This window comes from Cygnus olor, chromosome 2, assembly GCF_009769625.2.
Source record: "Cygnus olor isolate bCygOlo1 chromosome 2, bCygOlo1.pri.v2, whole genome shotgun sequence".
Lineage (NCBI taxonomy): Eukaryota > Metazoa > Chordata > Aves > Anseriformes > Anatidae > Cygnus > Cygnus olor.
In genome coordinates this window covers 154,019,600-154,043,651 of record NC_049170.1, presented here as the reverse complement: position 1 = coordinate 154,043,651, position 24,052 = coordinate 154,019,600, and the positions used below count along the sequence as shown (strand labels likewise).

General features: G+C 37.3%; 1 protein-coding gene and 1 long non-coding RNA gene across 5 annotated transcripts in view; one reads left to right on the top strand and one right to left on the bottom strand.

Annotated features, from left to right (window-relative positions):
• LOC121064980 overlaps positions 1–24,052 on the top strand; it is a 582,402-nt gene that overhangs the window by 445,289 nt on the left and 113,061 nt on the right. The window lies entirely within an intron of this gene.
• Positions 1–24,052, bottom strand: part of KHDRBS3 (KH RNA binding domain containing, signal transduction associated 3) — a 94,563-nt gene that overhangs the window by 48,791 nt on the left and 21,720 nt on the right. For all 4 annotated transcript variants that reach the window (XR_005816847.1, XM_040547316.1, XM_040547313.1 and 1 more), the window contains exons 2-4: positions 18,775–18,893; positions 8,672–8,788; positions 5,214–5,360 (exon numbers count right to left, since the gene is read on the bottom strand). Coding sequence is in view for 3 of the 4 variants with exons in the window: in XM_040547316.1 (XP_040403250.1) it covers positions 5,214–5,360; positions 8,672–8,788; positions 18,775–18,893 (383 nt within the window). In the remaining variant the exon portion in view is untranslated. The remainder of the gene's footprint in view (positions 1–5,213; positions 5,361–8,671; positions 8,789–18,774; positions 18,894–24,052) is intronic.

Here is a 24,052-nt window from a genome sequence, read left to right as displayed (position 1 = left end):
CAACTCACTCCAAAACAACACTGCATTGAAAGATTAATACTTCTGGACAATTAAACCTTCCATGAATTCAAAGATCTCAATTATCCTTGAAACATTCTGCTTCCCCTAGACTTCCACAAACAGAAATCCACAAACAGAAATACCAAAGTTTTCCTTTAGATGCCATTTATGAAAATACCTACTAAGTTAAAAAAAACTGGGGCACTATACAAGCATTTTGCTTTTTTTTTTTAAACATACCCTGAAACTCACAACTGCTTGAGATCATTCTCTATTTAACATCAGCAACCAAGCAACAAAGAGGAAGAAGTCTAGAAGACTGAATCAATTAGGGTGTTCCAAACTGCATATCTGAAGCTTTTTGAGAAACAGATTCCATTTTAAAATAGAACTTGGACCCAGCACAGTCACACCACCAGAAGGAGTAGACTAGAAAGAGGCATTGAGCACAGTTCTGACCAGCTGCTGAACAGAAACACTATCTTTGTACTTTGTTTTTGGATCAGAGCTGGCAACAAATTAAAAAAATCTATGCATGGTACGGAGTAAAGAATTTTGATCTTGAAATAAAATGTTAATGAACTGTTAAAACTGCACCAGAAACACAATATTCAGCTCTCAAAGTTCTGACATGCATACATCACAGATGACCTTAATGACTTCTGAGGAGGCTGTCTTGTGGAGAATTAGGCTCCTAGAAATATATCTTCTATCATACCTTCTATCATTATTTAATATTAATTTATTTTCTTAAAGACGTGTTTAGTGGCGACCTAAGCATGTTGGGTCCTTTTCCTTCCTGGTAGTTCCTCCTTTTCCTGCAACATACTACTAGACATACCAGCAGCATTAGTTACAGACAAGGACTCCATCATTTAAAGGCACAGATCAGAAAAGAGGGTCCTTATCACAAATGCCAGAAACAGCAGGAAGATACAAATTGATGGGCCTGTACAAGGAAATAATACAAGTAGCCATGATAAGCAACAGTGTTAATCCATTAGACTAAAATGGATTCTTTCATTAAAGCTAACAGATGTTCAATTTATGAATACCCTGCTGGAAAACATTGTCTCCTCAATTTGGAAGTGCAATCATCCCTTTTCTACACTTAGATGGATATGGAAACCTCTCAGACTGCACTCCTCCCCTTTAGAGTTTAGGCAGAGGCAATGGTCAAATGCATTTCGGTCAAATGCTGCTGGTGAACCTGAAGCAAGCAAAGGTCCTCTCATTTTACAGAGATTATCCATCTTGTCTTCCCTGATGACATTCTCCGAACATGGAGGATGTCCCCAGGTGCAGAACTTGGCACTTCCTGCTGAACTCCATGACATTCTTGACTACCCGCCTCTCAAGACTGCCCAAGTCCCTCTGGGTGGCAACACAGCCCTCTGGTGAATCAGCCACTACTCCCACTGCACACAGGATTGGGTGAGGGGAAGAGGGAAGGCAGTAGGACAAGGTTGAGGGGGAAATATCCAGCTTTTTGTCCATCTGACAGATGGAATTATGGGATGGATTAATGCCAAGCACAACATCCACCAATCTAGCAGTGAAACAGGCAGAGAGTCTCCTGCCAGAGTCTGGCAAGAATAAACAGACTGTCTAATCTAAAGGAGAAGAGAATATAACAAAAGACAGGTAAGAATCAAGGCAACTTGATAAGCACAGCCAAAAAGATGTGTCAGAAGCTTTTATGTCTTGCTTTCAGTCGTACACTGCTGCAGCTGCTGACCTTCAAGTAAGGGTAAGGGTGCTCATTTGAGGATCCAGAAAGATTAGAGAAGCCTGTAGTATTTTTGCTTTACTCAGCTACAAGGATATTTTGTATTTTACACTCTAGCATCAAATGCTATTGTATACTCAGCCTGATTTGGAAACTGATTTTGGAAACTTCCACAATGTTCATGAATCAAGATCAGCATCTAGTGTTAGAAGGCATAGTTAGCTTGTACTGTAAAGAACACAAATTAAGGTCAGGTACTGAGAGCAGGACTTCTTGCTTCAAAGAAAATTGATAGTTTGCTAAGAAAGCCACAGCAGATCTTCCAGGAAATAAAATCAAACTGCATTTGGCTGCACTTAACCCAATATTGTTTCTAGAGAATACAAAGCCAGTCCTTATTCCTTCATGGAGTTACTGCTGCAAGGAAGGGGCAGAAGAGATTACAGCATTTAGAACCATTGTGATAAGATTACATTTGAAAAGCCGAAGGGAAATTAAGACAGTGTTGACTTGATCTCATATTTCTGAAGAGATTATGCAGTTCAGCTCAGTACAATAAAGGCAGCAATCAAAAACGTGAGTAGGAAAAGTGTCTAACCAATAAATGGAATTGCTCATTATCAGACTAATTCTGCTGGCTTAATAGCAGTACAGTAATGACTAGATTTTGATAAGCATATTTATTACAACATTAGGTGAACTAAGCTCAATGAAGAAATAAGATTGTGTGGAAACCAGACATACATCCGGATTTCTAGTGAAAGTAAAATGCATTTCTTGTCAAATTGTGTGCATTTTATCTAAAAACAGATGTTTGCTCACTAGACTAGACAATGCAACTCCCTTATACTGAAAAGATATTTAAGTCTTCACACAATCATGAATCATGTAAATACAGTAAACAACATGACAGTCCAGCATTCCTACAAGTTCTGCTGGGTGTCCCTACATAATCAGTTCAGATGTAGGAACAGTGGTATGTTTATTTAGCTCTCATATAAATCAAAAAGAAAAGCTAGTTTGAACTTGACAAAGTTATGATGTAATGCTTGATTTAGAATTAAGAGAAGATAAATCACATTCACAGAATGGTTGTCACAGAATGGTTGAGGTTGGAAGGGAACTCTGGAGGTCATCTGGTCCACCTCCCCTGCTCAAGCATAGACACCTAGAGCAGGTTGTCCAGGACAATATCCAGATGGCTTTTGACTGTCTCCAACAAGACAGACTCCACAACCTCTGAGCAATTTATTTCAGTGCTCCATCACACATACAGTATAGTAAGTTCTTCCTGATGTTCAGACAGATCCTCATGTGCTTCAGTTTGTGCCCATGGACTCTTATTCTGAACTTTGAGCACCACTGAAAAGAGCCTGGCTCTCCCCTCTTTGTACCTTCCCTCCAGGTATTTACGCACATTGATAGGATCCCACCGATCCTCTTCTTCTGGAAACTCAGTACATTCCTTTTGACTTGAACTGTCTTAATGCACATTTTATAGTATATTTAGCATCAGGATATAGTCCTAAATGAAACTCCTGGTTATCACCGCTTGCGATGCATTAGTTCACGTTATTAGTTCACGTATCTAGCACTTCATCTAGCTATAGGCTGGAAATCTTATACAGAAGGATACTGTGAGAAACAGCATCAAAACCTTTATTGAAATTTAAAATGATCACATCAGCTGGCTTCCCTCATCCAACCAGGCAGGTAATCTTGTCATAAAAGCAAATTCCCTTCATGAACATGTTGGCTGTGACCAGTGTCCTCATTGTCTTTCAGGTGTTTCTCAGTAACTCCCACAGTCTTCTCCATAATTTTACCAGGCACTGAGACAAGGCTGCCAGGCCAGTAATTACCAGGGTATTCTTTCTTGCCCTTCTTGAAATTGTGGCCAACATTTACCCACTTCTAGTTGACTGGGAACTCTCCCAATTCATAGAATCATAAAGGTTGGAAAAGACCTCCAAGGTCATCTGGTCCAGCCATCACCCTACAACCAATGTCACCCACTAAACAATGTCCCTAAGAACCACATCCAACCTTTTCTTTAACAGCCCCAGGGACAGTGACTCCACCACCTCCCTGGGCAACCCGTTTCAATACCCAACCACTCTGAGAAGAAATGTCTCATTTCCAACCTAAACCTCCCCTGACACACACAACTTGAGGCCCTTCCCTCTAGTCCTATCACTAGGTAACTGTGAGAAGAGGCCAACCCCCAGCTCCCCACAGCATCCTTTTGTTGTAGAGAGCAATAAAGTATCCCGATCCTCTTCTCCAGACTAAACAGCCCCAGTTCCCTCAGCCACTCCTCATAAGTTCTGTATTCCCAAGAATGTTGAAAAATTTAGGGGTCTCATGACATCTGCCAGCTCTTTGAGTACACTGGGATGAATTGGGCTCCACAAACTTACATGCATCCAACAAATCCCACACAAGTTCAGAGTTGGCTGGGTGTTTGTTCCCATGGTCATGTTCCTCCAACTCAGGGCACGTTTTCATAAGAAACTAGTTTTCATTCAGAAAGAAGCAAGTCAGAAAAGCCAAGGAGCACACAGTCAACTTGAGTCACTTGGGGACTTCCAGTGTCATGGATCTAGACTAGTGCAATATAAAAACCCCAAAATATATATACTAGTGATGTCAGGTCATCAGCACCAACTGCTTCACCCTAGAATAGAAACTGCAGCTGTACTCTTAAAAGGCTGTAGCAGCCATACAGCAACACAACTGGTTCTTACACACCTATGCCAACTTACTCAACATCTGTGCTACTGTCACTCAGAGGTATGCACCTTAGCAAAGTTCCCTCACTGAAGTCTCCCACACTTCCAGATCTGATACTAATCAAGACCACCACTTGTATAACATTATCAGCACCTTATAAAAAGAAACCAAGATCACTATACCTTGAGCATGCTTTGCTTTCTGCATTTGTTCATTTGATAACCAATAAATACAACATTTGCTGTGGAACTAATACAGTTAGGACCTCTGCACACAGTTAACACTACCTCAAGTGCCCAAGCTTTATTTCATAAAGATTTCCATATTTTACACATTTTTATAATTTGAGCTTAAATATTTTGCACATGACCAGTTAACAAGAATAACATAGCTCTTATCATCATGAGATGAGAGTTTACCTGGACAGTTACGCATTTGTATACTAGTTGCCTTATCAAAAGAAAAGGACTTCTACACATCACTCTTTTGAAGGTTTTTCAAGGTAAAGAGAATGAAGCAACATGACCTGACCAATATCATACAGTAAGTTGATTTTAGAGACTAAAGAACAGTCTGGAGAAAGTTTTAACTCGTGACCTTTCTATAGAAGAATATCACAGTATACATGAATTAAAAATGACTTTTCTTGGGAGTATCAAAATACGATAAGGACTTTAAGATCAAACACTATGAATTGTTCTGCAAAACTGTTACTTGGACCAAAGTCTAATAAAGGAACAAAAATACTAACAGGGATGAGAAACTTCTTGATTTCTTCCAATGCATGTCCCATTCTGGCATATGCTTCTGCTGGTGGAGCAAAAACTTCAATTAAAACATGCAGGTCATCATTTAGGTGGAAGTATTTTGCCTCTCCACTTTTTCTCAATTCTTCCTCCTAGGAGAACAGAAAAGAGTTGTTTTCCCACCTTCTCATTTTAAACATAATACAAGTGTTATAATTCCTTTGGAGACATTTGCACTTACTGTTTGCTCATGTTTAGATGTCAACTAAAAATACAAAATTTTATGTTTTCCTGACATATTTCAAACAATCACATTTGCTAAAGTATCAGAATATTATCAGTTTAACACTGTGCCTAGTAATCCACAGAATAGGCCTCAGCACTTTCTATCCACATACAGGAATGGCAATACAAGGGAGAAAACTTTTCTATGTGAAACTGGTGAACATGGGGGAAGACACTACAGGGAAACAAATAACATGAAATTAAAAGTTTAAGAGGTCTTTAGAAACAAGTTTGTCACAATATTCCACAAGAGCTAGATTTTTTTTTGCCAATATTTCCATCTTCATTTCACAACAGTCCTCAAATATTTCTCATTTTCTCACTGAGATAATGTGATGGGTGCAAGACGAATAAACAAAAAGCTTGGCCAACAAGTCAAGGGAGGTGATTCTCCCCCCCTTTACTCCATTCCCATGAGACCCCACCTGGAGTACTTTATCCAACTCTGGGGTCCCCAGCATATGACAGACATGGACTTGTTAGAGCAGGTCCAGAGGAGGGCCATAAAGATGATCAGAGGGCTGTAACATCTCTCCTATGAAGACAGGAGAGGGTTGGGGTTGTTTAGCCTTGAGAAGAAAATGCTTTGGGGAGTACTCATTGCAGCCTTTCAGTACTTAAAGATTGAAAGAGACTATTAGGCCCTGAATTGATAGGACAATGAGTAATATTTTAAACTACAACAGGGTAGGAGTTAGAATAGACAAGAAAAATATTTTACGCAGAGGGTGGTGAGGCCCTGGCACAGGCTGCCCAGAGAAGCTGTGGATGCCCCATCCCTGGAGGTGCTCAAGGCCAGGCTGGATGGGGCTTTGGGCAACCTGGTCTGGTGAGATGTATCCCTGCCCATCGCAGAGGATTGGAATTGTATGATCTTTAAGGTCCTCTCCAACCCAAACCATCTTCTCTAGACTACTGCTTTGAGCATTACTGTACCTGAGCACAGCAATGATGAAATTGCTTGTTTTGACACCTGGATTACTGAACAGAAAAAGCAGTATAGTCTGTTTATCTACTGTTCTCCTGTAGGAACAAATAGAGTTTCTCTCCATATTCCAAGTATTATATCAAACAGGCAAGAGTGATGTACTTCATTATTTGTCAAAAACCAAATTGAAGTTTCAACTAGATCTTCTAAGGAATGCATAAAGTGGTCACATCTGAGAACTTGCCAGCCTTTCTGACCAGTAACTTGACACCAAATTCAATTCTGGGCTTCTCTTCAGTGTAGACTGCTACTCCTTCTCATACAGAGGGAACTATATAGTTATTCTCTCATTTGCTTATTCTTTGGACAAGTTTTAATATAGCAGTTCCAAAGTACTAACCCAGAATGTATTAAGATCAAGGCAAACAAAATTAAATCTGTTAGCAAAAGATGGTTGAAACAATTAGCACAGATAATCCAAGCAAGGCTAGAAAAAATAACATCTTAAGGTCTTTTGTCCTATTAAGTTTTACATATGGAGCCTTGAACTGGCTGAGCAGTGCCTCCAAAGAACTATGGATGAATGCAACCTATTTTAGGTTATTAGCAAGAGGATACCTTTGTGGCACCAGTTCTTTCTTGTACACATTCCACAGGTTTGAGTACTGGAAGTAGTAATTAGTTGTAATTAATGGTCTGCTTAAGTTCTAAATGATGCTCTCATGCTTAAGAACTATCCCAAATAAAGATATACAATCTATTCTACCCATATTCTAGAGTGTCTACACCCTATATCATCCTTTGCAAAAACCCTATCAGACTCACAATTGTATCAACTTTACTCAAATATTAATTGCATTAAAATTCTCTGCAAACAGTTCTCCAACCTGTAACAAATTTACTAGCCACTTAATTTAAAAAAATTTAGTTCAGCACATTTGGCTAGCATCTCAACTAGGAAAAAGTCAAATAAAGATATGAACAATTATTTCATTACCAAAAGAAACATGAAAAGTTCAAATGATTCAAATAGAAACCTTTAAGACTCCTCCAGGGTTGTGGGTTTCAAGTTAGGATATGAACTTTTCAACTTAAGCTTTTGCTTTCAATGTGGAAAAACCTTTCTACTGCAGAGCTATTAGAAAAACTCAGGGGGTGGAGGGTTTTCTATTCCGTGATATGCATTTTGATATAAAAGCATGTATGGTAACAGAAGAATGTCAGTTCAACGCATTCCACAAGAACTGAGAAGTTCACCATGTGTCATTTAAAAAAGTATTTGGAGCCTGACTGTTTGTAAAGATGTTTTACTAGGAAATTGAGTATATTTTTTAAGTTTACCTTTTTTCCTTTCTTCTCTAGTCAAACCAGTATATTGTCTTCAAGTTACCAGCAACATAGTTTTTTGTCACTACTAACATGTGCTCTAAAATTAGTTGCATTTTCTATATTTTAGATGAAAAACTAACAGCTCCCATTCCAAATAGACCTTTTCATATTTTCAAGCCTTTACTATAGGAGAATATATTTTTATAAATTTTTATAGTTGTATCAAATGAAAGCTATTAATGTTTTCAAGAAGGAATTAAGATTAGTTCTTAATTTAGTTGCACAGAAAAATCAAGTCTTTTATGGACTCTAATCAAATTTGACAAATACACTATAAGTCATAACATTTACTTTGCTTATAGAGAGATGTACTAAAATTATGTGTCAATTAAAGGAAATTCCTTCCAATGAAAGCCGCAAATTGCCATTTGCTTAAGCTGCATAAATCTTCAGTCAGAGTTGTGATTTTTTTTCACTTGTATTTAATCTCCTTTCATCAGCTGTTTTCCTCTTTGTCTATAAAACTTATTAAATGTCAAGTTTAAATGTTACAAGCTATTTTCTGTGAAAATCTTTGACTATCTGTAAGTCACTTTCTTTCAAAGGTAAAAACACTTGGGCATTATTCATTGTAAGTGGTATAAGACTGATCTAGGACAGACCACAGTTACTTTACTTTACACAGTTACTCTAGTTTGGGGACCAGAAGTACAGCTTATGATAGCCTTAAAATACTGGTCATGAGAATTGACTCCTCACAGAAAACAGACACCATCTGAATCTAACAAGTACAAGCATAACCTATGTTCATTTGCTCTCAGACTTTTGTTACACAGTTTGCTTACTTCTACAAGAACATTTGGAAAAAGTTTAAAGATTCAGGAATCTTAACCACTTTCCAATAACACATTCAGATCTTACCTTTGTTTTGTCCCTCATAGAGCCTTTCCCCAAAATAGACATTTTTGTTAGTGTTTCTTCCTGCAAGCGCTTTAGAGAATTGCCACGTGGACCCAAAAGCTTTCCCACAAAGTTGAACTGTAAGAAAACAGACATTAAGACCATTGGATTTCTAAGCACAGAAACAAGCAAAATGGAGTACACTTTGATAGAACAACTTTTGTTTTAGGTGCAATTATTAAATTATGACAGTTGAGTACAAATGTGTTGGACAAGTTAATAGCATGTTAGTGACTCTACCAGATGCCAACAGAAACCTAGAAGTATCTGAACTCAAAGAACTTTGAAACAGCATAAAAAAGTGTCACATTCAATGCTGAACACATGTGCTCAGTCAAACTGTGATTCAGTTTTTCAACAGTTGTTATCAGGTACATAACCATAAAAACAAAACTGGCAGCTATTTCTCACAGATGCTGTAGCAACCAACCACAGCTTTGAAGACAAAAAATCTGAATTGCCTTATGTTGCCTTTAAGATTTATGAAGTAATACAGCAACCCATACAATATACCCTACACTAAAATACAGAAACAGGGAATTAAAACCAGAAAATGTAAACAAGTCTTTTCCCAAACCAAAATTAACATTAAGACCTTCTCACTTGTTTCTCAACCCCTATTATCACTGAAGTTTACCAAAACCATCTGGGGTTCATAACCACAGCATTACTGTTAAGGTGACTAGGGAGAAAGTTACTAACTAGGGTAACTAGAAAGTGGTGTGCAACAAAAATACACGAAGAGTATTACTTGAGGAAAATCTAACATCCGTTTATGGAAAACATCAACATTCAGGCCACCACAAATACATGATGCTCCTTCAGCCCTGAAGGTGCTCCAGAGGGAAAATAAGCTAAAGAACACAAATACAAAACCCTACCCATGACAGGAAAAATAACAAAAAGTAATGTTCCTGTTGTCATTTAAAGAAAAAAATGAGCTCAAAGGAGCCCATAGGCACAAGAAATCTCCACAAAGCATGTTCCCAGTCACATACTGGGAGAAGAGCTGTGTGAATTCAATAGTCCAACTTTGTATATCATTGTACTACCTTTTGGAAGGTACACAAAATTTGAAGGATAGTTAGAAAAAACCTGAAGATTCATTTAAAGTATACAGGCTTCTATATAAGTTTGCAGGAAAAAATCAAAAAGCACCAATAAACATAAGCCACACATTGGAATTTATGGAATATTATCACTTAAGAAGTAATAATTGATTCAATTCAGAATAAGATTATGAAGTAAAATACTACTCAGGTATACTTACTATCCCCAATAAGACTTCATAAAACCATGATATTCAAACTGTTGTAATCTAAAGTGACCCAGTCATCATGAAAAAGACAGTTTTAGCAATCAGTAACATGCAGCAAGGCTACAGAGAAAATACATTTAAACTATTTGTTTTTCTGGCCTCGTTTATGCAACAGTTGACTCTTCCTCTAGTACTCCACCATTAGAGGGCCATAATGAGCTCATTTGATCTCGCTATTCCTCTAGATGAATTTTATAACACTTGACAATAGGGAAGTAGAAGCTCTAACCAACTCCTTTGTTGCTACAATGGAAGTGCTGATGGAAAAAAGCCCAGCTGCAGTCCTCCTACAACAAAGGAAGTCTACAGCTCCAGTTCACCCCCTTCAACCTGAGACAAAGAAGCTCAAGCATTAAAAAAGCCTATTAAAAATGAAAACTTAATTCTCCTCCCTTTAGAACCTGTAAGCTTGATTCCTGAGTTAGAAACAGAATACAGTTGAATGAATGGCCATGAATGACTAGCCCACATCAGCTATTGAATTTAAGGCCTTTCATTAACTAGTGTTTTCTGAAGCTGTCAGTTCAAATTTCAGTAAATCCTCAGGTGATACCTTTAACTCCATTTTGTTAGATATGTTACATTACTTTTGTCCTTATAGGTCTTAACATGCTATCAAAGATAGTGTTATAAATTGGTTGCCAAAAATGGGGGAAGTTTCCATTGCTGACAGTATTCAGGACTCAGGTGTCACCTAATTTACAGTCAGGATGTCATCAGAAGGCTGGACCACATGTTTTTCAGAGGTCCTTTACTACAGACTTATGACTTTATGATTACAAAGGTGTAACTGCAATGGAAGAATTTAAACTAGTTTAAATAGTTTGTAACAAGTACTGAACTTCCAAAAGTCAACATAACACCTTGTCAATACTTTCTATAAAGGATCATTGCTTATGAATAGGGATGATGTCTAAACTTAAACGGAAACCTTCATGTAATGGAATATTGTCAGCTTTTTACTATTTCAGGTTACTTATGTTTGCATTAAAATAGCCTCGTAAATTAGGAAAACAAGTACTGTATACATTTCTAAATGAGGTTTTCCACTTAGAGTAGAGCATGCTGGAATTATTTCTCAATGTTGAATACCTGCAATCTGATATAGATTTTTTAAACATTTTAGTAAGTTAAATATTCAAATGGAATTTCAGTCAAAAAATTGATCACAATCTAGCAGTAGTCAAGCATGTATGTACACTGCACAGTGTATAGGGCTGAGCACATCATTGAAACAAACTACTTGACCATTAAAAAATAAACTTACAGATAGAAGAGCACACGTGCAACAACAAAAATGGGTTCTATTTTTGCATGTCATTTTCAGAGAAAGCAACTAGGTGGCTTTGGAGCTCAGAGAAGAGTTGTTGTGATCCAAAGCAGATTTGTTTATTCAGCTGTTTAAAACCAAACAGTTTTATTCTGTTTAAAACCAAGTACTGTGTAAATATATATAAAGCTTGACCCACAAAACTAATACCAAATGTTTTTGCATTTTTCTGCAAATACAAGAAAACATCTAGTGCTGATGCTAGATGGTAGCTATTCAAGTAGCTGCACAGTTGACATGTTCTAGACAACACATTTAATGAACATGGAAATGTATTATCTGTATCCTGAGATCCACTGAACTATTCTTTCCTGTGCACCCATGCTACAAATACTAGATTTGACAACTCTGAAGCATGAGGAATCTGCACTGCAAGTCTGAAATTTTGCTGATTTGAAGGTACAGTAAATCTAGATATAGCTTAAAATGAGGACTGTGACTAGAGGTTACTAGAAATTGCTTACTACATACTTCCAAAGACTTTGTTCGCACATAAGTTAAAAATCAACTGATATTTCAGATTCTGTAAATAAAATCCATCTGATATTGAATGAAGCTTTTCAGCAGAGAAAATTTACTTTGAACAGACACTGGATGTTGTTTGAACTACTGGCTTATCTCCCTTTTACATTAAATGTGAATCATCTGATCAGCAAAAGCTTAGTTTTAAATATTTCACCAAGATTTACAAACAATCAAAAAGAATCACTAAATTGCTTTCACTATTTATACAGGGTATTATCCCAAGTAGTCAAGAAGTAGGAGTCATACCTAAGGTACAAAACCCCCATGCAGACAAATTTTCATTACAAAGTTAATAAATCCAGCCTAGCTGCTGGTGAACCAGAAGCAAGTCTGGCAGATCTAAATTCTTGGACAAGTTAGCTCACATACAAGCTTCACAGCTGCTTCCCATGCCTCACATTCCTAAAGTTTATTTGCCCTTCTGAACCTAGAAAGAACAAGTTCAGGTCCAGTACTGAACTCAATGTTATAAACTCTGAATTAGCACTGAATAGTAACAAAAGGGTATTGGTGCAGGTCTGGGCAAGTCAGATCAGATCAGTCACTTATCAGCTCTAGCTCAAAATCAGACATGCCAGGCTCCTCTTTTCACTTTCTCCCCTGTACAGCATGATCATATCGGAATTGCACAAACATCCTAAACTGTACTGAAGTCCACTAGCTTCAGCTTAACATTGTATTAAAGCAGTCACACTGCTTTCCAGTCCAGGCTGGTCTGGAAGCTATTACCCTGCTCATAATTCTCTTGAGCTACCTGAACTAGGAACAAGTGCCAGGTATGAGTGATATTCTGTAGCATTAAAACAAGGGCTGTCTATACATTAAAACAGCTTGCAATATCCTAGATAAGAATCAAGGATCTTATTATGGTTAAGAGTACATCAAATTAAAGACTCATCATCACGAAGCTGTCCCGGGACTGTTCTCAAGGCTGTGCCAGATAGGGTACCTACAGAAAAAAGATTATAGCAAAAGAATTAAACTATTTTAGCAAAAATGGTATCAAGATCCTGAGCAAGACTTGGAAAGGATTGGAGAAAACACTAGAAATTGTTACTTCGGCTACTGTTTAAGCCAAAGGTATTCATGAATCCTCATTTTAAGAAAGCATTTTTGCAGATATAGTACAACAGAGATTATGGACATTACTGCTTAACACCCATTTCCTTCAGAATTCTCACATCAAAATATGCCTTTAACAGTTATCTAGAGATTTATTTCCTTACCAAAGCACTGCTTGAATCTATTTCCTGAAAACAGTTCTGGAAAAAACACTGCTACAAAGGAATTATACAAGTGAGACATTCTTTGTGAGCATTTAATCTACTGCATGAATTTCAGCAAAAAAAAGTAATGTCAATGCTAAATCATGTTTAAATGTATATATTACAGGAAGTAGGATATAATAGAAAGACTAATCCTTGTTTATCCCCACCAAGACAAGTCTGCTGAGAATGGTTCATCCAGCTTAAAATACTTAGTGAAAATACAAATGCTTGACTAAATGCGTAGCTGTAAAGCTCTAGCCAGCCAGTGTCAAAGCCATAGAAAGCTTTCTTGATATATTAGTTTTCTGCAACAGTTCCTCTGTGACAGATTTACTAGGAAAAAAATAAAAATATTTAAATTAACATTCAGGGCACTTGCCCTTAGAATGACCTGAAACTGGGAAAACTTCAAGACTTTCCTTACTCATTTAAAGAGTAAGGGAACTTAGGAAGTGAACTATTTCATGCATTTACACTACCATAAACTGCTGTCTCCTTCACACAGCCCTCAGAACAGCAATAGATTTTTATAGATTTTTTTAAACACCCATTCAACATTAAACTCGATCAATTACTGTAAAGATTTTCAAAAATTCTGATATTAAATCTAACACTTGTTCCTTCATACCACTTGTGGTTATAGTAGGAATGAGAAATGAAAGAAGTATATAGGAAATCATTAGAACCAAGCTGTTATGGAAATTTGTTTTTAATTAGTCATGTAATTAATATTTTAATCTTTCCATGACTATGTAAAACTGCAAATACATTATACATGACAATGTCATATTTAAATATGTATTTTAACTTTAAATGTTGAGCTAAGACTAATTTACACCTGCAAATTAAGAAAGTAACTTTTGAGAATATGTATTTAGAGTATCACTTCAGTGAAACAATATGGACCACTTCTTACCAATTTCTGAGATCTGCACAATACTTAATTATAGCCTTGTAAGCAATTTTTAGAATGGCAGCCTATCACAAAATGGAAATAATTATTCTCAGTCTTGACCAACCTCATTGAAAACCATCTTTCCACTTACCCATGGAAGCTATTTCACCAAATTCTGAACACTTGAGTTCACTAAACTGCCAAAACAAAATGAGATTTGAGATTATAAACTACTTCAGTGAATATTCAAGTGTGTGGGAGGAAGGATAGGACTCTTGCCTCATATGTACATATGTAAGCTATGAAACACCTTTCAACTCCTGGCATTTCATAGCAGTATTAGGATAGATTTAGAGTCCCTTCACTCTCAAACAGCCACATCATGACCTTCTATTGCCAGCTCACTTTATTCCTACCTTTAAGTCTGTGCAAGTTGAAAGATAAATTTTTCAAGCATGAAATGCAACAGAAGCACAGATTTAAGGATTGCATTTTCACACTTGACCTGGAGTCAAAGATATTCAGCTGATCAAATATTAAGGTATATTAAATCACCCTAAACTCCAATGCCTAACCTGACAAGATCTTGCTCCACTAACTCCAAGTTAGACATACAGCATCTATGTGGAAACCCTACAGAAAAGCAAAAATCTGGAAATGAGTCCTACCAGAGGAAGTTGTTCCTTTCCCCATTAGAGAGAAAGTTAGGATTGTATGCAGCCTAATCCTTGCTTGTAATCCAAGTCCAGCTGGAACAGGACTGCAGACCGCATTATCAAAACACTCAAGCCTCACCTAAATGCTTCAGATTAATTTCTTATCTTAGCAATTCAATAGCTAGACCAACCTGAACAACTCCTGACAGGATTGCATACAATCAGATTTTGAAAATACTTGACTGGACCCGCAACTTACAAGGAGTTTCCACAAGGCTTTGTCTCACAAAGTAACACGATCTGTCATTAAAACATACTAGTCCTGTTTTTCAGCACACACAGGAGTTCATACACAAATGAAGATCATTCAAACACAACCAACTGGAGATGAAACTGAACCCAGGGCTACTTTGTTTGCTTTACAAAATAGTTTGTATCTTCTCTCTCATTCTATTAAGGTCCAGACAAAAATTAGGCCAGCTACCTGTAGCATGAACATTAAAGGTAACTTCTGTCATGACTGAGCAAGACAGAAGGTCATGGCTAAATAATACACACAGTACCATAAAAAGCAACCAATAGCTGTTAGGTAGAAGGCAAGTTTAACATCCACAGGAATGAATACTCAACTGTTGGAGCAATAAGCAGAAGACCAGGAGCAGGGAGATTTAAGGAAAGCAACACCACCCAAACAAAAAAAGAAAAAGATACTGACTTTTGAACCTGAGGTCTACCAGATTCTTTTCAAAGAAAAACCAGCTGCTCTGAACTTCAGTTGAATAGCCTTCTACTGCAGTTAACCTGTCACCATGTAGGTATGTCAGAGGTAGAGGCTGAGTATGCACAGGACTCAGCCTTGATCCTGCAAGCATCTAACAAAGCAGGAAACACAAGCAGTCATTGCAGTCACAGCTTGGTCTGATCAGAGCTAGAACTGGCTGACCTATGCTGGGGCTTGTATGATTTATTCAAGGAGTCAGAGGAAGAGGTTTTAAAGAGGGAAAGCACAGTGAAATACTTAAAGCAAACTCAGAAAACCTTGTGCAAGGTATCTGAAGAGTAAGAAGTATGCTGGTGGGCTGCTTTGGTGCAGGGACCTCATTTACAACCAAAACTAATAATTGATATTTCATTGATTGCAATTATTCCTACAAAGCATCATGATTTGCCAGAGAACCACTGGCAAATATTAACAGAATAGCTTCTGCTAGCAAAAACCGCTTCCATTATTAGCTTCATTTTTAGATACTTCACCTTCTTAAGGATTTGAGAACTTTAATAACCTGCTTTTCTGATCCCATTTAAGCTGAAAAAACAGACATCATTTACCTGGGGAGACAATACTCTATTTGCAAAGCTGAAGCAAGCCTCGCTTTTCTTGTCACTTTATGGATACTTATATTTTCCAGATTCAACCCAAACTGGCACCCCAATGCTTAATGAATTTATCAATTATTGTAGTAACTTTGTCAACTCTAAACACCAGATTCTCTCTTCACTAACACTGAAAAGTCTACACCTGAAAAACGGAAGGTATCCTTGTCTGGGAATTTGTATGGTAACTGTCAACTTCAGTGATGACTGCTAACATATAGCAAGAAAAAAAATTGCTAGGAGAATGGCTCTAAATTCAATATTCACATGCAGAAGAGCTTTTTACACAGCTGTCATCCATATTTATCTAAGTCTTACATTCCAGGCTTCTGAAGCGTTTATCAGTAACGCTGATCAGCAGAAAGGAGAAAATTACTCACAAATGAGAATCAACTATTTTTGTGAGGAACTATCAACTTGGCATCCTCTTCAAATGACATTTGCATTAATTCTAACAACTCTTGCAGGCAAAATGATCCCGCAAACAACACATGCCCAGGAAAGCATGACCTAGAGGCATAAACCATTTATGTGAAGCATCATTTCAGGTTTTTATGTAAGCACCCCACAATGTCTTCTGCTTAAATTCCGCAGAACCTGAATATATTATAAATACAGCTCACCAAGGTGACTGGAATAATTTCATATGTACCCTGACAGACGTGATAGTGCATTCCTCATTTGCGCCCTTCTCTGAACATATGAACAGAACTAGGATTAGTATCTAGAGCAAACAATGCGAAAAGACTCTGCTACCTTGTGTATAGGCATTCAAATCTTGTCACTAGCTGCAGACTACAGTACACCAGGATAAAGCTGTCAGTTTGCCATGTTGAAGCTACACCACCTTGTACAAAACATTTAAGTTTTTTAGAGCTCCAAAATAAAACAAGCCTGGTTCTAGTAAACAACACTTAACTGCAGTGACTGCTTGTTGTTTGGGTCCCCTCCAGAGAAGTTCAAGAGGGCCTGTCACAAGTTTGAACTGATGGTCACCTCCTAAACTACCCCCATCCAGTGAGAAATCCCAATGCCTTTTGACTATGTTTGGTCTGTGATGAGTAAGCTTGACAAATATCTATATAATAAAATGGAAACTTGAGACATAATGAAAACCTCCTTACCAATTAGGGGATAAAATATTCTTAAACCAGAAAATACTTAGTTTTATTCCCTCTGGTAGAAGAGATTTATGTGAGTGGAGGTGCCAGTGTTCTCCTTTCTGTGGATAAAGTACTAGTGGAGACATAGGAACTCACATAGCAAGTCTGTTCTGCACAGTAGTTGTACTCTATGCCCCCTAGATCCTGGTCTTCTAAACAAGGACAAAGGATTAGAAAGCTCTGTCTTTGGATATAGATTCAGGTTTCTTTCTATAGCACATACTGGGCTTAATTCCATCTCAGACTGCTAAAGAATGTCCACAGACCACAACTACTAAATACACAGCAAAGCATCCCTCCTTTTCAAAAGACAGCATTGGCTTTCCCACTAGCTATGCTAAACAAGAATTTTAATGTTTAGATCTTTAAAGAAAGTTGACACTAAAGAAACTGAATCTTTCAAAAGACTCTCTCCTTTTAATAACCACCTTGCTTTTTCTCCCTTCAAGCTCATCTGTCCACAGATCTCAACATTTGAGAACACATCAATAGTTGAAGAAAAACATCTTGATTAGAAGCACTGCCCACATAAGCTTCCCCTATTTGTTACCTTCCCTTCTTTACAACACTGTATGTGGTGTTTATAGATAAGTTTTCCCAGTCATTAAATAAAGACAACTTCTAAGGCAGAATTCCAAATAGGTACCCACATATAAAGGGTATGCAAGCACACAAGTTCATTGAAGCAGTATTTCATGGAACTTTGAACAGCAGTAAAGAAATCTCTACAAATTACCCAGCATAGAAAAACACTAATAGTGCAAATAAAGCTATCTAGAAAAAAGTCATCCAAGTGAAATGGAAGGAAAGAAGACATTCCTTTACCCCATGAGCAAAAACAGAAGCAGTCTTGAAATTTCCAATAGGAAAAGATGACCTATTTAAAACAGGTGATAAACACTAACATCCTGATGATTTTGCATAACATTAGCCTTAAAATTTGTAAAGAAATACAAAACAATGAACTTCCACTGTCTTACACATTGACTACACACCTCCATGCAGCAATACTTTAAACCAGGATAATATCTGACCATAAAGAAACATTATGGATTCACAGTGGTTAAAGATAATAGAATGGTCTGCTTCCCCTAGAACACATTGCGTAATTCAGTAGTGTGGGTATACCGAGTTCAAGACTAACACTAGCTGAAACTGAAGATGAGAGTAAGGTATTTACACAATGAAATCCTCTGACAGTGGATTTCAAAGCTTCACTTTTGCATACAATAAGTACATTTCGAAGGCTGACATCAGCATCAGTTTAAATATAATTCCTTCATCAATTCCAAAAAGGATCCTACTATTCTGAAAATACTTGAAAACACTTGTTTTCAACCTACTATTTTGTGTGTGACTAGCAACACTTTTCTGCTCATTTATTCCAAGAGAATTTCCTACCTTACAACTTCCATGGAACAGACCACAGAACAGCATTGGTACAGATGGTTAATACTGAAACAGTCACCATCTTAAGATATTAGCGGAATATCTTTTATAAGTGCTTAATTATAAAGTATGAAAACTGAACTTACCTTAGGAAATTGTTTTACTGGAATCAAAACTTTTTGTCCCAACTTCATATTTTTATTGATGACTACATCAATGTATTTTTCTTCTTCCTTTCCTTCCCCTTTCTGGAATTTTTCAATTTCTGTTAAAAGAAAAATGTCTGTTATTTTCCCAGTTTAATATTAAATATTCTCAGCTTTCAGATTTTAAAGTCCACATAAATTTTAAACAGTAAATTCAAAAATACCTTACAGTATAACATTAGTGGTATAATACATAATTAATACATATTACACAGGTGAATGCAGCAAACCATGTTTTGCTTTTAGTGTTTAATATTAATGTTCATATCAGCACTTTCAATTAGCATTTTAAGTGTTTTAAATGAACTTTTAACTTAACATTCAGAATGTTTATGTATTAAAATGTCTCAAGCAAGAGACCTTTAGTCCTTTCAAGTTCAAAAACTTACAGTATAGTTTAATACTTGACTATTTTCTCCTATATAAACTATATAGGACTTTCTATAGGCTGTAAATTCTATAGGCTGTAAAGCATGCAGTTGTATGATGGTCATCTACTGTACACTAAGTGTAAATTCAAGCTTTCAAAATTTCAGCAATGCAATTAAAGCACATTGGTAAAACGCTAATCTCAGATTTCTAGGTATGAGCCAAGATGACAGGAATAAATTTTAGAAGGAATGTGACGAAAAGGAACTCAGGATGCATGACCATACTTATTCTAAAGATATTTCACATATACAAAGGATTGATTCTTGATTCTAGTTCCTGCCAATATTGACTTTCCATTGTGCTAATGAAAAATTGATCATTTCATTTCACAGGTGATAGAATAAAAGGGGCATACAAACACTAAAGAAGTGTTGCTTGAGGTCTTCACTGGATTGGAGTCCAGCTTGTCAGAGGTTCCAATGTGTTAAACATGTCAGCTCAAGGCATAGAAAAACCTAATGTCAGAAGTGCCATGGAAGTTCTTCTATGGGTATTTAACACACAACCGTCTTCACCATCTTCAAATATCCCATTAAACTCTTAGCAAAAGTAAGCAACTTTGTATTCTACTTCAGTACAATGTAGTGGTATTTATCACAAGCTTGGAGTTTATTCTTATTCTTTATTGCTTAAGAGCCTGTCATAGAAGTCTGGGTTGGAAAAGACCTGCAGGATCATCAAGTCCAACCATCAACCTAACCTGTAAAGTAACAGCACTAACCCATTTTCCTTAGTACCATGTCCACACATCTCTTAAATGCCTCCAGGGATGGAGGTCTCTGCTGCTTCCCCAAGCAGTCCATTCCAATACTTAACCACCTTCTCCCCAAAGAAATTTTGTCCCTGACCTAAACCTACTCTGGCACAACTTGAGACCATTTCTTTGCATCCTATCACTTGTCACCTAAGAGACCAACACCCTCCTCATTACAACCTCCTTCCAGGTACTTGTAGGACAGGATGAGGTCTCCCCTCAGCCTATTCTCCAGGCCAAATCACCTCAGTTTTCTCAGTCACAGCTCACAAGTCTTGTTTTCTCGTTTCCTCACCAGCTCTTCTCTGCACTCAGATTAACTTGAAGACTTCTGAAAGAACAGTCCTCCCCAGTTACAATTTCAAATCTTCTTGGCAAGTCCCTAGAAAAATTTAATCATACGCATTCTAGCAGCATAAATGTACTGAAGGATCTATATTCTGTAAAGCAGCCTTCTTTTACAGAATCACAGAATCGTCTAAGTTGGAAGAGACCACCAAGATCATCTAGTCCAACCTCTGTCCTAACACTAACAAGACTTCCACTAAACCATATCACTAAGGACTACATCTAAACGTCTTTTAAAGACCTCCAGGGATGGTGACTCAACCACTTCCCTGGGCAGCCTATTCCAATGCCTAACAACCCTTTCAGTAAAGAAGTTCTTCCTAATATCCAACCTAAACCTCCCCTGGCACAACTTAAAAGTTTTTAAAGTTTTTTTTAAAGTTACCTGTATATTGCAGCACAAAAAGATTCCTAATCCCTCAGTCCACAGCCACGCAGACTGACAACAGCTGAGGAATGTATGAATGATTTTAACAGCTGAATTCCAGGATCAACGGAATTCAAGTGGTTTTTATAGGTGTCACTTTATGACCTGGAGAATTATGGGCAATTAGATTGATGTAAAGTTATATTAAAATCCATTTTCAGATGAAGACTAAAATTTCATAAGGTATGATATTCCCACTCACAGCAAGCAGGTGATGTTAAGTCCAGATTTCTGAACTGTAAATGCAAACCTGGAGCGTAATATCAAATTAATACAAGTAAGCTATTTTAATAACCCCTGCTTCCTGATATAACAAGGGCAGTGATAAAGGTCTGGTATTTCTTGGGAGACAAGATTGGATACTCAAAGGTTTGTGTTTTAAGAGTAGAAAACAAATGTGACATCGATTTTTAGTAGTGTGTACAAGCTGCAGCACTAAATATAAATACTCAAAGCTCAAAACTATGCAGTCAGAAGTGTATGAGGTTCTTTAGTATATTTTGGTATAAAATGTTGCTAAACGTTGTAATTGTACTAAAAATAGAACTACTCTTATGGATGAAGCTGTGTAATTATGGCAAAGGTTAAGATCAGGAATAGAAGTTCTTCATAAAAGCAGAAGAGCATAGTTTGACTCCAATCAAGATCCCAAATACTACAGCACAGTGCACTGATTTCATTTTGAAACAGATCAGTGCAGAGGAGAGTCCCAATAACCAGATCTGACACAAGATCTGTTCTGTTGTGCCATACACTGTTGTACACAACAGTATATATACACTGCGATCTTACGCTGCCCCATTGAAAGTTTATTTTCATACAGTTGCATTTACAGATGTTAGAAATTGTAAGTGAGAATTGTCAGTTTATGAGTGAACCCTGGTTCAGGGGCCTTCATGGGAAATGCTAAGAAGCATTACACAACTCAATGAGCTTTGTTTCAGGAACATCCAGCTCTTAGACTTGCCAAGGTTAAACTGTATTGAAAGAGTTAAGAGCAGGGTCATTACAGTGTCTTAACATTCCTCAAATGACCCAACTGTATAATTACTTCAATACACTGTACTTGCATTTCCTAAATTTTAGCTTCCATAATCATTTGATTTTAGTACTTGAAGGATTTGTTGATGGCAACCTCAATCGTCACTCAACTTGAAACAGCCAAGGCAAATTTTGAAATAGATCCCTTAGTCTGAAGATCTGTCTTCATACCCCAGACAGCTGTACACTTTGACCATCTTAAGAACCACCATTTATTTATTTACATGAACTCCCAGTCTAATCAAGCTTCCATTTGCTTGAAAAAGCTACCAATACTTATGAGACTACCAATGAAAAATAGTAGCAAAATGGATCACAGTTTTCCCCCAATTTGTTTTAAATTCAAATGATTTTTTTCCCCTGAGCAGCCATAGCTATGAGCACTGGCATAAAACTACAAAGTAAGAATTCTCCTTTTATTCCCATACTTACCAAACCAACTTAAGAATTCATGCATGTTCACTAAAATACTGACAGAAGATCCTGTGACCAAAAATCTCATATTTTCCTCCTCATTTCATTGCACTCAAAACTAAAATGAATATGAAATATTAAGCATAGAATCTGAAATATTAAGCATATTAAGCATAGAATCAGATTTGCACAACTCATTTGATATCTATCATTTACGTACATCAAGCTTTAGATAATTAGGGAAAGTTATGTCAGATCACATAAGAAATCCAATCAGATTTTCAAGGTCAGACAAAGATTTGCTTTTTTTCTAATCCCTAGATCACATTCTCTACTGCTTAGCTATATGAAGCAACGACATCTAGATCACAAATAGTAAATGAACATGTGATTAAAGCTTCCCTTAATGCTAGAGATTAAAATCCCATGTTCTCAGACCAAGGATGCAGCTAATGGAATAGTCCAGGAATTTAGTTGGATGAAGAAATAACCACAGGGATTTTTCTCCTTTACATTTAATCATAGCAGAGAGATCTAAGCAATGATTACTCAGTTAATTCACCAAACAATATTGCTAGATGTATCAGATAATGACAAAGTAGAATTGTTTCATTTAATCTCAAGGTAGAATTAATCTTCCTACAGGAGAACTACAAGCCAGGATTCCAGGTCACTCTGCTAAACCAACATAAGTACCTGTGCTTAATGCAGAATGAAGTGCTGCTCTGTACTTGTCTGGCGTAAATCAATTTGTAAATCAATGCAAGATCAAATGCCAGAGTAAACAAATGTTTATTGCATTTATCCTTAATACGATGTTTACAAAACAAGATCAACGGAAATGAAACAAGCTAAGTTTGTCTGGAAATCCTTAAGAAAATGTACATTTTTCCTCAGATTGAGAAGTCTTAGAGGCACTACGCCTGCATCAAAAGCAGTGTGGCCAGCAAGGCAAGGGAGGGGATTGTCCCCCTCTACTCTGCTCTCGTGAGACCCTATCTGGAGCCCTGCATTCAGCCCTGGGGCCCCCAGAACATGGAAGTATTAGAGCAAGTCCAGAGGAGGGTCATGAGGATGCTCAGAGGGCTGGAGCACCTCTCCTGTGGAGACAGGCTGAGGGAGTTGGGGTTGTTCAGCCTGGAGAAGAGAAGGCTCTGGGGAGACCTGACAGCAGCCTTCCGGTACCTAAAGGGGGCTACAGAAGAGCTGGGGAGGGACTATTTGTCATGGGGGTGTAGTGAGAGGACAAGGAGTAATGGTCTTAAACTAAAAGAGGGGAGATTTAGTTCAGTGTTAGTAGGAAAATTTTCACTCAGAGGGTGGTGAGGCCCTGGCACAGGCTGCCCAGAGAAGTTGTGGATGTCCCATCCCTGGAAGTGTTCAAGGCCACAATGGACAGGGCTTTGGGCAACCTGGGCTGGTGGGAGGTTTTCCTTGTCCATGGTGGAGGAGGTGGAGTTAGATGATCTTTTAAAGTTCCACTTCAACCCAAAACACTATGATCTGTGATTATAATAAATTCAAGTGATTTCATACTAATTTTCTATTTCAGATGAAGAGTAAGTAAATAATTCAAGGCTGAACTAAGACATCAAAACAATCATGACTTCAGAAAACATATGGTGTTGACAGAATTATGCTAGTTTCACTGGAAATAATTTCCATATTCATTTTCAAAATGCAAATATTTTAAGAATAATGTCATGAATGTTCCTAAATAAGGGGCAATGCTATAATATGCTGAAGTTTTGGAAGTTACTAACAGTACAAGAGCAGCAATATATTTTGCTTTATTTTGATAG